This window comes from Populus nigra, chromosome 1 (genome assembly GCF_951802175.1).
Source record: "Populus nigra chromosome 1, ddPopNigr1.1, whole genome shotgun sequence".
In the NCBI taxonomy this organism is placed as follows: Eukaryota; Viridiplantae; Streptophyta; class Magnoliopsida; order Malpighiales; family Salicaceae; genus Populus; species Populus nigra.
This window is the reverse complement of record NC_084852.1, coordinates 22,831,076-22,845,129: the sequence shown is the minus strand read 5'-3', so window position 1 is coordinate 22,845,129 and position 14,054 is coordinate 22,831,076. Positions and strand designations below refer to the sequence as shown.

Below are 14,054 nucleotides of genomic sequence, written 5' to 3'. Positions count from 1 at the left end.
AAAATGAAAGATGAAGAAATTAAAATAATAATAATTAACATTTCATAAATTATTTCAAATAAAATAAGTAACAATTAAAAGAATGAGGACCAAATTTGATAGATAAAAAATTTCAATAAAAAAATAATAAGGGAAAAACAAATAACCATTATAAAAATGAGAACCAAAGTTAATATAAAAATTAAATTTTAAGAGATGAAATTGAAAAATAAATATTTAAAACAAAATATATATAGCAATCAAAAGTTTGAGAACCAAATTTGATATAATCAGCAAATAATATGACATTTCTAAATTTTTCACAACTTCCGGAAAGTGTTTTCCGCCTAAATTTTCCAAGAAAACACTTCCCTGAAAACCAAGCCAAATTTTCTTTTGATTGGAAAGTGTTTTCTGTTGACCAACTTTTCTAATGGTAAACAAACACAGAAAAGTTTGGAAAATGATTTCCCGGAAAGTGAATTCCAAGAAACAAACATAGTCTTTGCCTCTCCAATTTTCATTCCGACTGTTTGTAGCAAGAGTCATTCTCGCATTGTGTTATCAATTGTTTTTTATTTAAAATTATATTAAAATAATATTTTTTTTTATTTTTAAAAAATTATTTTTGATATCAGCACATCAAACAATTTAAAAATATTTAAAAAATAATTTGAAACAAAAATATTCTTAATTTTTTATAAAAATATTTTTCAACTGTAAAAATAGTAAAAATAAACAGCATCTTAAGTTATTTAAGAATGGGGGACACTTGTTGTGCAGCTGCATTCCTAAACGAGCCTTAGTAGGGTTCAAATTCGAAATGACAAGTATGTGTTGCTTTGATTTATTTAGGCACCATTTGTTTTTACAATGCAAAAGTGTTTTTTTGAAAAATATTAAATCTTTTTAAATATTTTTTAATTTTTAAATTATTTTAGTGTGCTAATATAAAAAATATATTTTTAAAAAAAATATTATTTTGATACTAAACAAAAAATATTTTGAAAAACAATCTTTACCACAATATTTAACGAACTTTTATTATATTACATAGTATTGTAAGATAAAACACTTCAAATTATTTATTAATAAATAATTATGTTGCAATTAGAGAGAAATCACTGTAATTATTTAGTAAACTATTATTACGTTATTTCAATTAAAATCATTATTATTAAAAATATAAATTCAATTGATTGTTTTTTCTAAATTAAACATTATTTTTTACAAAAATAAAAGAATTTCTCAAAAAATTACTTCTTTCATTAAAAAAACATAAAAATCACTAAAAAATATAAGTAGAGAAAACAATAATCAAAATAGTACACAATATTTTTTTTAAGTAAATAGAACTACTAAATAATTTAGTTATAATCCATGAAAGCAGTGAGGTAATATAATTAAATAAAATAATTGAGGTTAATTAATTTTAAAAATATTTAAATATTATCAAATATTAGTTAATTAATTAATATGTATAAAATAAAAATAATTAAAGTTAGTTGAATTTTAAATATTTATAATTATTTTTTAAACTACTTTTATAAAAATCACTTTCTACTCTAAAGAGTAAATATTTATGATTAACTTTTTTTCTTACTTCAATGCAAAGCAACAAAATTTAAAAATAACATAGTTTTAAAATTCAACACAAAAGTTGACTTAGAATAAAGTACGAGTCACAAGTTGAAAGGATCAACCTGAGTTAATCCGAGTTAAAATAGAAAAAGTATATAATATACTAAAAGAGATCAATGTTTCGTTGTTTACCCTTTTACTGTTTACCAAGACTAGGACCATTGTAGATTGGAGCAGTGTAATGATATAATTGTCCTTGTCGCACGTGTGCGGCGTTGCGACGAATGATCCACTTTCAGGTAAGTATCTGGAAATCGAGAAATATGGGGAGACAAGGATTCCTTGTCTTTAATCAGTGGAAAACGAGAAAAGGGAGTCGTCACCTAGTATTTTAATCACTAGGAACTCTAATCGGTCTCAGAGATCGGGTACGGGGACTTGTTGTGTAAAGGGAAGATATTAGCACCCCAAATATGTCTTACCTAAGATAAGTTGCATTGTTTGATTGTTTGAGAAAAAGCTAAGGTGTTATTGTATTTCTAATTGTTGGTCTATCTAAGATTTAAAAAAAATCTTTCTCCATAAGAAGATCCTTATATTATCGGGTAAAAGACTATCTATTCTAATGTCTATAAAAAAACTACCTTTTTAATATCAGGAATACATTTTACATATAAATTCGTAATCCCAGTTACTAAAAGAAAACAAAAATATTTTTTTGAAATTTTTAAAATATTGGTCTAGTTCTCATGGCTCTAATAAACTTGTTATTAAAGCCAAAATACATGCTAAAATATATTTTTGAATTTTTTTGTGTTTTATGTATATAAAAAAAATATGATTTTTTTCTTATCTTTGAAAGACTTGGTTGTATGCATGGAAACAAAATTTTTTTTGTTTTATAATTTTTTTGCAATGTTTTGACGAAAATCGAGTATTTTAATATTGGATTTGTATCTTTACGGTATAAAAATACAAACCAATATTATGCAAAGTAGATACAAAAATACACAATAAAATCACAAAATGTTTTAGAAAGATTTTTGGAATTTTTGGATTTTTTTAATGAACAGTGGATTACTCTCCACTGTTCACATGCAACGTGAACAATAGAGCACCCGCTAAAGAAGAAGAAGAAGAAAGGGAAAGGGAAGGAGGCTGACCTGCGATGGAAGCTTGGCTGCGATGAGGAGGTTCAGTTGGTGGCTCAATAGGCTTCGGTGGAGGTAATAGTGGCCAGTGTCGGTTGCTGGTGAAGGAAGAAGAAAAGTTGTAGAGGAGAGAGGCTCGGCGGTGCGCTCACTATATGAGGTGGTCGGGTAGTTTCTTGTGATTGAGATGGAGGTGTTCAAGCCGGTGGTGACAATATTGGTGGCTGAACGTCGCAGTGGAGAGAGAGAGAGAGAGATTCTGCTGGCAGCAGAAACCGGGTGTTGGAGGCTTTTTTTTTTTGTTGTCTTTCGACTAAAATTTCTCTCCCCTTGGAGCATGCAAATCATATCTATTTATAGATGGTGGAAGAGGGACAATTTGTCTCTTCCAGTGCCAAATTTCGGCCCTTGGTTCGACCCGAAAGCACTCCAACCATTGCTTCAAAGAAGCAATGATAAACTGTCAATTTTGTGCAGGAAAATAGTTGGTCGGGATGGCTACTTTGGGGAGGTGATGCCGCCTCTGCAGCCTCAATAAGTCCGAACGGTTTATACTAGCGTGTAGTCAGGTATCAGATGATCATTTTCGTGCAGGTTTCATCTAATTTTGGGAAGGAATGAGGCCCCTCGGGCAGCCTCGTTGGAGAAGGAGATGAATAGTAACTTTCCTGCCAATTACACTTTAGTCCTTCAATTTGTGACTTATCTCTAATTACACCCTTGATTAGCTTCAAACTTTCAATTCTATTCAATTTCACCCCTGAATAACTTCAATTCAAGCGCCAGATTTTAGTGCCTGTTTTCCTTTTGGTCCTTGGTTTTGGATTTCTTCAATCAAGTCCTCAACTGGCCATAAAACTTCAATATTTATGCAATTAAGCCCATGATTTGACCAAATCAACTCTTAAAAATTCTAATTTAATGCCAAATCTTTAATTTCTTCCAATTAAAGCCCAAATTGACTGAAAAATCAACGTTTCTTGCAATCAAACCCTTCATAAATTCAATTAAACCTCCAATAAAATTTAATTGAGTCTATAAATATTTGTTTTTGGACCTTTCTTCTTCAAATTGAATTTTCTTTGTCAACAAAGCTCTTTATTTGTAAAAAAATATACTGCCAATTTTAAATCTTTGAATTTTTTAGCCTCCTCAACCAATTTCTAGTTATTTTCTGGGCGCTTCGACATCCTCTTCTCACTATTATTATTTTTTGGATTTTTTTCTTTTTAGTCTGAATATTTTTTTTTTATTTTTGGAAGAGAAAAAGTAAATTTGGGGAATAACCCAAAAATAGGTTTTGACAGTCCTTGCCAAAGAAACTTGCTAAGCATGCAGCTGGAGGTGTGATTGTCTTTTTCATATGATACATTTAGCATTGAAAGAATAATTAGGGACAAAATAGTTCGTTCGGGTTTTTTGGGTTGTACTATAGATACTTATTAGCCCTTCAGGGCACACAATTTTAAACTTTGGGTTATGGGCTTCTTTTATCTTTTTTAAAAAATGAACAGTAAAGATACATCCGTACCCCAGAAAGAGGGAAAATATATAACTTTGTTGAGGGGCTTTATCATTCTTTTTATTTTATTAAAACAATTCAAATACAAAATTACCCTTGGGTTTCAACAAAAACAAGGCTGCACGTGGGGTATTTTCATCGTTTCATGTGGCTACCCCACCTAAACGCCTTAATACAGCAGCAAGCGCGGAGGCATACCAAGGTTGCCAGACCTTAGGCATCAGGGCATGACATGGTTGTCAGGCTCTAAACGTTGGGGAATGGCATGACTGCTAGACCTCAGGCACTCGAGTCAGGCATGGCTGTTAGACCTAGCGTCTTGGGTCTAGAAAAGCTATCAAACCCAAGTGCCATTGGTATGACGGGGGTGTTGGACCCATGTTAATTGGGGTTGGGCTAGCAGGGGATGTCATATCCAAGAAATTTGAGTCTAGCACCAATAGACCCAAGTAACATGGGTCTGGCAAGGGCGGCAAACCCAAGTTACTTGGTTCTGGAAGGTGATGCCATATCCAAGGAACTTCGGTATTATTATTATTATTGTTATTATTATTATTATTATTAGTTGTTGTAGTAGTAGTAGCAGCATTGTTTTTATTCTTAATATTATTATGATTATTAAATTTGAAAAAAAAATATTATTATTATTGAAGAAAAACCATATATTTGATTTAAAGAGTAAAATTAAAAACTGTAAAAACTTGGGTCAAACATGTTTAATATTATTATTTTCATTGTTATTAATATTATTAATATAATTATTAATAAATTTGAAAAAATTATTACTATTAAAAAAAACCATGAATTTGATTTGAAGGGTAAAATTAAAAATCATTATTAGTTTAAAAATTGATGTAATTATTGTTGTTGTTGTTAATATTATTTATATAATTATTAATAATTTTTTAAAAAATATTATTACTATTAGAAAAAAAATAGTGATAAGGTCACATCTGGGTTTGGCACTGCCACATCCTAGAAACCAGGGTCTAACATGGGTGTCATACCTAAGTACATAGGTCTGGCAGGGGATGTCATACCTAAGAACTTTGAGCTGGCATCAATAGATCTAAGTTATTTGGGTCCAGCAGGGATACTAGACCCTAGGAACGTGGGTGTGGCACGACTGAACCCTAGGAGCCAGGGGCTGGTGGAGGTGCCAGACCCAAGTTACTTGGGTTTAGAAGGAGATATCATATCCAAGGAACGTGAGTATTATTATTATTATTTAAAAAATATATTATTACTATTAAAGAAAAACCATAGATTTGATTTGAAAGGTAAAATTAAAACTATAAGAACTTGGGTCAGACATGTTTAATATTATTATTAATATTATTATTTTCATTATTATTAATATAATTATTAATAAATTTGAAAAAAAACATTATTATTATTGAAAAAAAACATAGATTTGATTTGAAAGGTAAAATTATTATTATTATTATTATTATTATTATTATTATTTGAAAAAAAATTATTATTACTATTGAAAAAAAAAGTAATTAGATTACATCTCAAGTCTCTTTGGTCTGGTATTTTGGCCAGACCCAAGGCTTTTAGATCTAGCATGACTGCCAAACCCAAGTCGCTTAGGTTTGACATGGCCGTCAGACCCAATTCGCTTGGGTCTGCAGTGACTATCAAACTCAAGAGGCTTAAAACATTCTCTATACTCTTAATATTATTTTTTAAAAATTATATTGACCCGCTGCAGAGCACTGATTAATATACTAGTAATTGAATAAAAAGATATATGGGCTCTTCGGTGAAGCAAAGCCCAACCTTGATATAGAATTATATAAAAAAGATCTAAAGATAAGTTCAGCCCACTAACTAGAAAAAAAGAGGTAATATTAGGATTTAGTTATTCTTACAACCAAGTTGTTAAAATGTCTTTTTAACACAACATAAAAAATACAATGTAAACTTGGATCGTAAAATTATAAAATTATAAGTAATTTTTTTAAACTAATTATATATTGACAATCCTAGCCAAGAAATTAAATTACATTAAAATCTGATAAAGTGAGTCAATAATATTATAATCAATGAGTGATCTAAATAAAATAAGAGAGATAGATAATATGAATCAATAAATTAATGACATGAAGAAATAAAAAGTCTAAAAAAAAACTTCTCAATGCAGGGGAATCACTAAATGGTAGGAAGTACACGTGAACCTGGTGAGAACTTGGTTGTTCCCATCATAATAAGTCCTAAGGATCCCTTTTGGGTTGCAAACTAACAAGCCTAAATTAGTAATTAACTAAAATAAATTCAGTAATGAAATAAACCTCTAAACAATGTTTAATGCGCTAGAAAAAAATTCAAATTAAAAATAATTATTCAAAAATAAATAAATAAATCAAATAGAATAATAAAAAGAAGTCTTCATGTTAAAATTCCTCAATGTAGCCCGAAGCTCCAATTTTCGCATATTCTTGGCATATTTGAATTCTGATTTCAAACAAGTCGTTCTTTCTTATCTAGATGAATTACTGACCCTACAATATATGATTCAAAAGCTTTAGATGTCTAGTTTCTAACCAAACTTTAATCACAACAAAATTTCATGAGTAGTTCTAGATATGTCCTAAATAGAGCATGAATGTCTAATTTGATATATTTGACAAGATTCGTCTACTAACTTTGACCCTTTAAAATATTATGTTCCTAACTCCATTTGACTTGAAAATTTACTACAATATATTTTCATGTGTTTAATATTTCATTGTAAAATTTCAGCTCTATCCAATATACAGTTTGAAAGATATGTAGAATTTCGCAAAACTGATCAGTAAATATTTTAAAATCAAATTTAAACCTGAATTGATTCATATAATAAATTTAGAAAACTTGTAAAGCAGACCGAGTTTATCAATTTTGCATAAGTTAAGTTTAATTTTCCTAATTTTCTAGTTTTAATTTAATTTTACATGTTAGATATATATTAAATTTTACAAGTTATATATTAAATTTTACAAGTTAACTCATGATTGTAATAACAATCCTCCCTCCGTCCCTCCCTGTATATAATACGCCGTTGCTGAAAAAAAAAACCCCCGATCATATATTGCTTCAAAAGCACAGATCTGTTCTGGATCAATTTCTTGACAACTTTGTTCACAAATCGATAAACTTTTCAATCAAAAGCCTTAGGGTTTCTCGTATCATTATTTGCTTCCTGCAGGCTATGGTTTTTCGGGCTCACCTTTCTTTGGTACATTAGATTTTAATCATTCAAAATCTATTTTCAATTTTTTTTTTTTTTTTTTTTTTTTTGTGTCAATGGGATTGAAGAGAAATGAAAAGGGATCGAGTCATTGACCAAGAGAAAGGCTAGTTCACAGATTTAGTTGGGTTTTGACCAAATCTATCTTGATCGTCCGGTTCACAAATCGACTCCAGTTTTTGACCATACGAGTTTAGATTATTATTTTTTATTTTTTAACCTAATTTCAGATTATTTAAATTTTAAATCAACTTGTTGAGTTGTGTGAAGTTTTAAAACCTAAATATCTATAGATAAATTGGGCAAGTAAACATATTAAAACATAGCTTTACAACCTTGTAGTATTTAGAGATTGATTTTATTTTTTTTAGAAATAAATTAAAATAATATTTTTATTTTTTAAAATCTATTTCTATGTTAACATATTAAAAAAATTTAAAATTATATAAAAATAGTTAATTTAATTTTTTTTATATATACATAAAAAGACTCAAAGAGACTAATGGTGTATGTTTCAAATTAAATTTCAGCAATTAAATATTAAGATATGTATATTAAATCTTGAAATTTTACTTTTCTTTCTATTGTTATCGATTTATTTTTTTCGGAACAAAAAATAACGTGTGGTAAAGTCACCTGAAATTTCACCTAATGGTAAATAAAAATAATGACGTGTCAGTGGAGTTAATACTGTTAAAAGACATCTAGTGTCAGCCAATCATTTCTCGAAGTAGAAATCACTCAATAGTAGACGTAGTCCACACACCGAACCCCAAAAAAGCCCAAACCTTCAACTAACCGCCACCAAAACCACCACCACTACTACCATAACTGCCACCAACACCACCATATATTGAAAACCATCGAATTGTTTGATTCTCCAAACACAAATAGGAAAAACAAGAAGATGTACAGCGATGTGTCAAGCTCCAATACTTACAACTATGGCGACGCCTTGTATTGGGACGCCCGTTATGTCCAAGAGGCTGAGAGCTTCGATTGGTACCAGCGCTACGCTTCTCTTCGCCCCTTTGTTCGTCGCTATATCCCCACTTCCTCTCGTGTCCTCATGGTTGGCTGTGGCAATGCCCGTAATTATCCCTTCCTTTATCTTTCTTTTAAGCCTTGTTCTTGTTAGTATTACTTTTCGGCATGATTCTTGTTTTTTCTTCTTTATACCGAAAATATTGGACTCGGGCACTGATTATTTTCTTTTGTTTCTTTAAAAGAATTGAAGTTTTGTTTTGAATTAGCTCTGTGTTGTTCCATTTTTTTGTGGGCTGAACTGGAACGCTATTTTGGTAGAAGAAGAAAAAATGTGAGAAATAAAAGAAGTTGTATTCATTAAAGTTTGCATGTACTGTTAATCTTGATGATATTCATACCTATTGTTTCTTACAACTGTAAAATTGGAAAAACTTCATCGCATGAGCATCTCTTATCAAATGAACCTGACCTCTGCGAAAGAAAATGGGGTGTTCCTATCGCTGTTTATTTTGAGACATACACACATGTATGCATGCGTGTGTGTATTCGATTACGCATCTGATGGGATTGTTTTGCGTTGTAGTTATGTCGGAGGACATGGTTGATGATGGATATGAAAACATAATGAACGTTGATATCTCGTCAGTGGCCATTGACCTAATGAGAAGAAAATACGAGCATATGCCTCAGCTCAATTGTATCCTTTTAGAAGAATTGATGTAACTTCTTATGTGGAATTAACTTTGCCTTTTTTAAAATTAAATACCTCAACTACTTTGTGAGCTTCCTTTATGATTTGTGTATAATAGACATGGAAATGGATGTTAGAGATATGAGCTTCTTCCCAGATGAATCTTTTAATGCTGTCATCGACAAGGGTATAATCCCCCCTCTTTCATTAGATCTTCTTTTTTAATGCTTCTGGGTTTTCAATTAATTTAATGGTTTCCATGTCGAACTTTTTTCTTCCTGTTCAATTTCATCCTCTTGGACGCATGGCTTATCAATCCTCAATCCAGGGACTCTTGATTCTTTAATGGTATGGTGCAGATCTGAATGCTCTTCTTTTCTTAGTCCTGAGGCGTTTAGAATCACTATTTCCTTATGTTGATCTTTTGTACAATTGTATGTGTAGTGTGGCAGTGATGCTCCAATTAGTGCTGCCAGAATGTTGGGGGAAGTAAGCAGGTTGTATTATGCATAAGTTTTATTTCTCATGGTGTATGTTGTTAACACCATACTGTTGTATGTTTGTATGTGTACTTACACATTATAATTGCAACAATCTTCACTAAATTTGTTTTCCTTTTGTTCTTGTAGGCTTCTTAAACCCGGAGGAATTTATATGTTGGTAACCACATACCTTAATGGAAGATTATATTCTTGTATTCTTTTCATTATTTACCATATGCTTCTGGAAATTCTTAAAAATAATATGCTATTTAAATTTTTTCATATACAGATAACCTATGGTGATCCTAAAGTAAGAATGCCACATTTGACCCGGTCCATTTACAGTTGGAAAATTGTATTGTATGCGATACGTAAGTGTTTTTTGCTTTCCTCCTTGTGCTTTACAGAATATTTTCACTGCCCTCATTGGTTTCATATGTTGAAGTGCTGTTCATTGAGCCTGGGTCAGAAATTGATATGTTCAACTTGCGAACCTAGGCTTGATTTTAAAAGTTCAAAATCATTACTATGATCCATTTATATGTTGCTACAAATTTTCTTTTCAAAAATACAACATTTATTCATTCTGCAATCCAATCTCTCCTTATATGATTGTTATAAACTAAAACTATTGGTTAAAAGTGTCCATTTTAAGTGAAATCCATAGCAGACAAAAAAACACTAAGAAGTCGTTGAATAAACAAATAATAAAAAAGGATAAGATTAAAGTAGTTAAAAAAGTATAGAAAATGGGATAAAGGACAAGTCATATTCTAAGTCGGCATCTTTGTTTTCAGTCTTCAATGTCATAACTGCCAGTTAGACTCTGATTATTAGCTCTGAGGCTTGATACCTCATAACTATTGACAATTTTAAATCAGCTGTTCACAGCAGCGAAGCTAGGCATTTTATATATTTAATTGTCCTCATGGTTGATTTGTAGTCAAATAAATTGCCATTTTGGTAGCTTATGTGAATAATTTGGCTAAAGATTGGATAGTCTTGATACACAAGTGTACAGTGTCTTGAGGAACTTTAAACAGGGATTGAGCATTGTCTCCTCCCATGCACAAAGGATTCTGTTTGTGTATAGAATGCTTCTTTCTTGTGAAATAAAGAATCAGTTTTTGTCTGGGGAATAGATTGTTGCAGGCTGCATGCAGTGCTTAAAATTGTCCTTAAATAGTATAAGTTGGTAGTTCTTGAAGGAACTTGAGATTTACTTTCAATGGCTATGATAAACTTCGTAATTGGGGAATTTTAGGCCAATGACTATCATCTGAGTATGTTAATTAATGCACACATGTAAAAATTACTCATGCGGGACTTCTAAAGATTGACTCCTCTATTTTCTTTCTTAAAGCATCAATGGAAGTTTCATGTAAGGCATATACAATTGGTAGCATTATTCTGTGAAGTTACCAATTATGTTATTGAAGATGGAGCACTGAGGCAGTGAGTCAGCTCATGGCTAACTTGCAGCCAGCTTGCGATCTCCTCCAAACTGATAGTATGGAATCAATTTTTGGTTGGTCTAACCATTTGAGCATTTCTTAATGTGTATTACTCCTGTGATACTAACAGGAAAATAAACCAGCATACAACTGTAGGTACCTGCTCATTATATTCCATGGTGTAATGAGCAAAGCATTTCTTAATGTGTATTACTCCTGCGATACTAACTGGAAAATAAACCAGCATACAACTGTAGGTACCTGTTCATTATATTCCATGGTGTAATGAACAAAATAAATAGGAATTGTCTTTTGAAACGGAAGAGGTATTTTCCTTCTTGTTTGAGTTATTCATTTTAAAGTTTAATCTTTTTGAAGCAATGCGTCATAGTGTAAAATTCATATCACAATAACACTTATGATCCCCATTCAAGTGCCATATGTGCACAACGAATGTGCTGGCATTTTCTTTTCAGGAGCATTTTTTTTATTTTTTTATCTTTGATTGATGCATATCACTTTTCAGTCCTCTGATTTCTAGTGTAAGTTGCATTTGAGTTCTGAATCCTAATTTTTCATCGACTTCATGATCCTATTGTGAGCTTCTCAACAGGAAGTTACCGAGTTCGATAAAAGGAGCTAAAATTTTCTCTTGCCCTTTCCCATGTGTTTTCAGCTAGACCAGGTTTTAAAAAACCAGCAGGTAGTTCATCAAACTCATATTTGGAACCAGTTCCCATTACCGAGACGGGCTTACTTCCAGCAGATTTTGTTTTGGACGATCCAGATTCTCACTTTATATATGTGTGTAAAAAGATGGATGAAACAACACACCTGAGTAATACATCCTCCCATCCATTGATTGCTGATGCTTCATAGGACAAAGTTACATTCAAGCGCTAATGCTCTCTGTGTATGATTAATGTTGATTCTACCATAAGGACTAATCATTGTTGTCCTTTTGAGTTTTTGTTTCAAAATAGAGATTCTGTTGTTACTTCCCCTTGACATTTAAACTTAGCTGTTGGTTGTGCAAATCAATATTGAAAGGGTTGGACGATATCTCAATACGGGAGAAAAGCCAGCGAAATAGGCACTTTTGCAGAGGTGTAATCTGGTTTATAGCTCAAAACTTCTTTGTTTGACCATTGTAAAACTTGTTTGGAGTTGCATCTCTTGGTTCCCTTTATAATGTTTAGGTGTCTTCTTCGAATGAACCCGCTCATGTTTCTCTGTCACCTCGTAGGCTACCGATTTTATACTAGTGGCATCATGCAAAGTTTACCGACTCCTGTTGGTGTTTATCTGACCTGCTTCGAATTGTAACGAGAATACTGGTGTAGTTGGAGAAGAGCTGTTAATGTCGTCTTGTAGATATGTAGTTGGAGGAGCTAAGTCTTATTTGTTACTATAAATAAATTTTAGTTGATGATGGAAGAGGTTGGGATAGAAATAATCCTACAGTCTGCGAATTGGGAAAGAAATAATAATAATAATAAGAAAAAAAAACGACTTCCGGATATGAGATCTGATCATGTAAAGAGGAGAGATCTCAACCTCCTAAATAAAATCTGTCATATTCTTCAACGGATTAACAGTAACAACTAACTTACAGTTTTGTCCTTTGAAGGAAATTTAGGGTGCCTTCGTCTTGAAGGTGATCTCATCTTTTTCAAAGTCCAATTCCTTATTAAAACAGTTATCAGGGATTATTTTTATCTTTTTAATTTTTTTTAAACAATACAATTACTTATTTACTCCTGTACTACGAATAAAATTAAATTGCTGGCCAAGGGTATTTATGCCTTTATATTTTTTGCAAAATTATGAAAGGACCTTTCTACCCTTAGAATAAAAAAAATAAGGAAAGAGTCTAGGGGTGATTTTGTCTTTTCACAAGATTTTGTTAATACCTGAATCATGAAGTGTGTTTTGAACTTTTCACTCTGAATAATTAATTTTTAAATTAGAAAGCAGCAGACGCGTAGCCCTCAAGTGTTGGCATGTTGGAAGCGCCCGTGTCTTTTGAGTGACACGCATGGAGCCTTTTGGTGGCCACATCTGTTGTTTCACTGTGTCATTGGAAGCGACGCTTCACCCTCTTACTCTTGGTGCGGTGCGTGATGGTGGTTGATGAATGGTATATCAGTGATGGTCATTTCTTTTTTTTTTCTTCCTTATTTTCTCTCTCTTCCAGCAAAAGTGCATATCTACCCTCTTTTTTTTTTTTTTATTTTAATCCTTATGTTTTTTATTGCTTATTTTGGTCTTTGACCATTTTGAAAAAGTTTTTGATGTTTTCAATTTAGTCTTTAAATTATAATCTGTCATCTATTATTGTTTCTGATTTGGTTCTTATTCTTTTGATTTCTGTTTTTTTTCTTGGTTCTTTTTGTTAAAGTTTTGTTGTTTTTAATTTCATCCTTCAATGAAAGTTTATATTATTTTTTTTTCAATTTAGCCCTCATTTTTTTAATTTCCTTTTGCTTTTGTTAAAGTTTTTTTTTTTAATTTAACCCTTCAATGTTAATTTTTTAATGCCCTTTAATTTATTTTTTATTTTGATTTTCACCCTCCTTCTCTTAATTATGGTTTTTTGTGTTATAAATTTTTTCCCTGGTTTTATCCTTCAGTGTTTGATTTGTTGGGGATTAGATTTCGTGTTTTTTTCATTTGTCATGCTTCCAATCTAATGACATAAATAATGAGTTTTAAGTGTTGATGTGGTTAGGGATTCTTTTTTTTTTCTTCTCATTTTCTTTCATGGTTTTATCATGATGTGTTGTTTTTTTTTTAAAAAAAAAAATGATTTGTTTTGTGGTTATCTTCAATTTCTTTTCTATTGGTTTATTCCGGTCTCATGGCCTAGGCCATGAGTTTTCTAGACCTTTTTTAAATAGAGGTTTTTTAAAATAAAAAATTGTTGTGTTTAATTTTTGAAGAATTTTTTTTTATTTTATACAGATAAGCTT

At 31.2% G+C, this 14,054-nt stretch overlaps 1 protein-coding gene across 2 annotated transcripts; it reads left to right on the top strand.

Moving 5' to 3' along the window:
• The first annotated feature begins 8,208 nt into the window (after positions 1–8,208).
• On the top strand, positions 8,209–12,274 carry LOC133704734 (uncharacterized). 2 transcript variants are annotated; one of them, XM_062129680.1, is made up of 8 exons: positions 8,209–8,559; positions 9,039–9,152; positions 9,265–9,333; positions 9,475–9,494; positions 9,591–9,643; positions 9,776–9,806; positions 9,918–9,999; positions 11,759–12,274. In XM_062129680.1, exons 1-8 carry the CDS (start codon positions 8,376–8,378, stop codon positions 11,959–11,961), a joined length of 756 nt encoding a protein of 251 aa, XP_061985664.1. In that variant the 5' UTR covers positions 8,209–8,375; the 3' UTR covers positions 11,962–12,274. The 2 variants fall into 2 exon arrangements, with proteins under 2 accessions (XP_061985664.1, XP_061985671.1); XM_062129687.1 differs by lacking the exon at positions 11,759–12,274 and adding an exon at positions 10,992–11,405.
• The last annotated feature ends 1,780 nt before the right edge of the window (positions 12,275–14,054 follow it).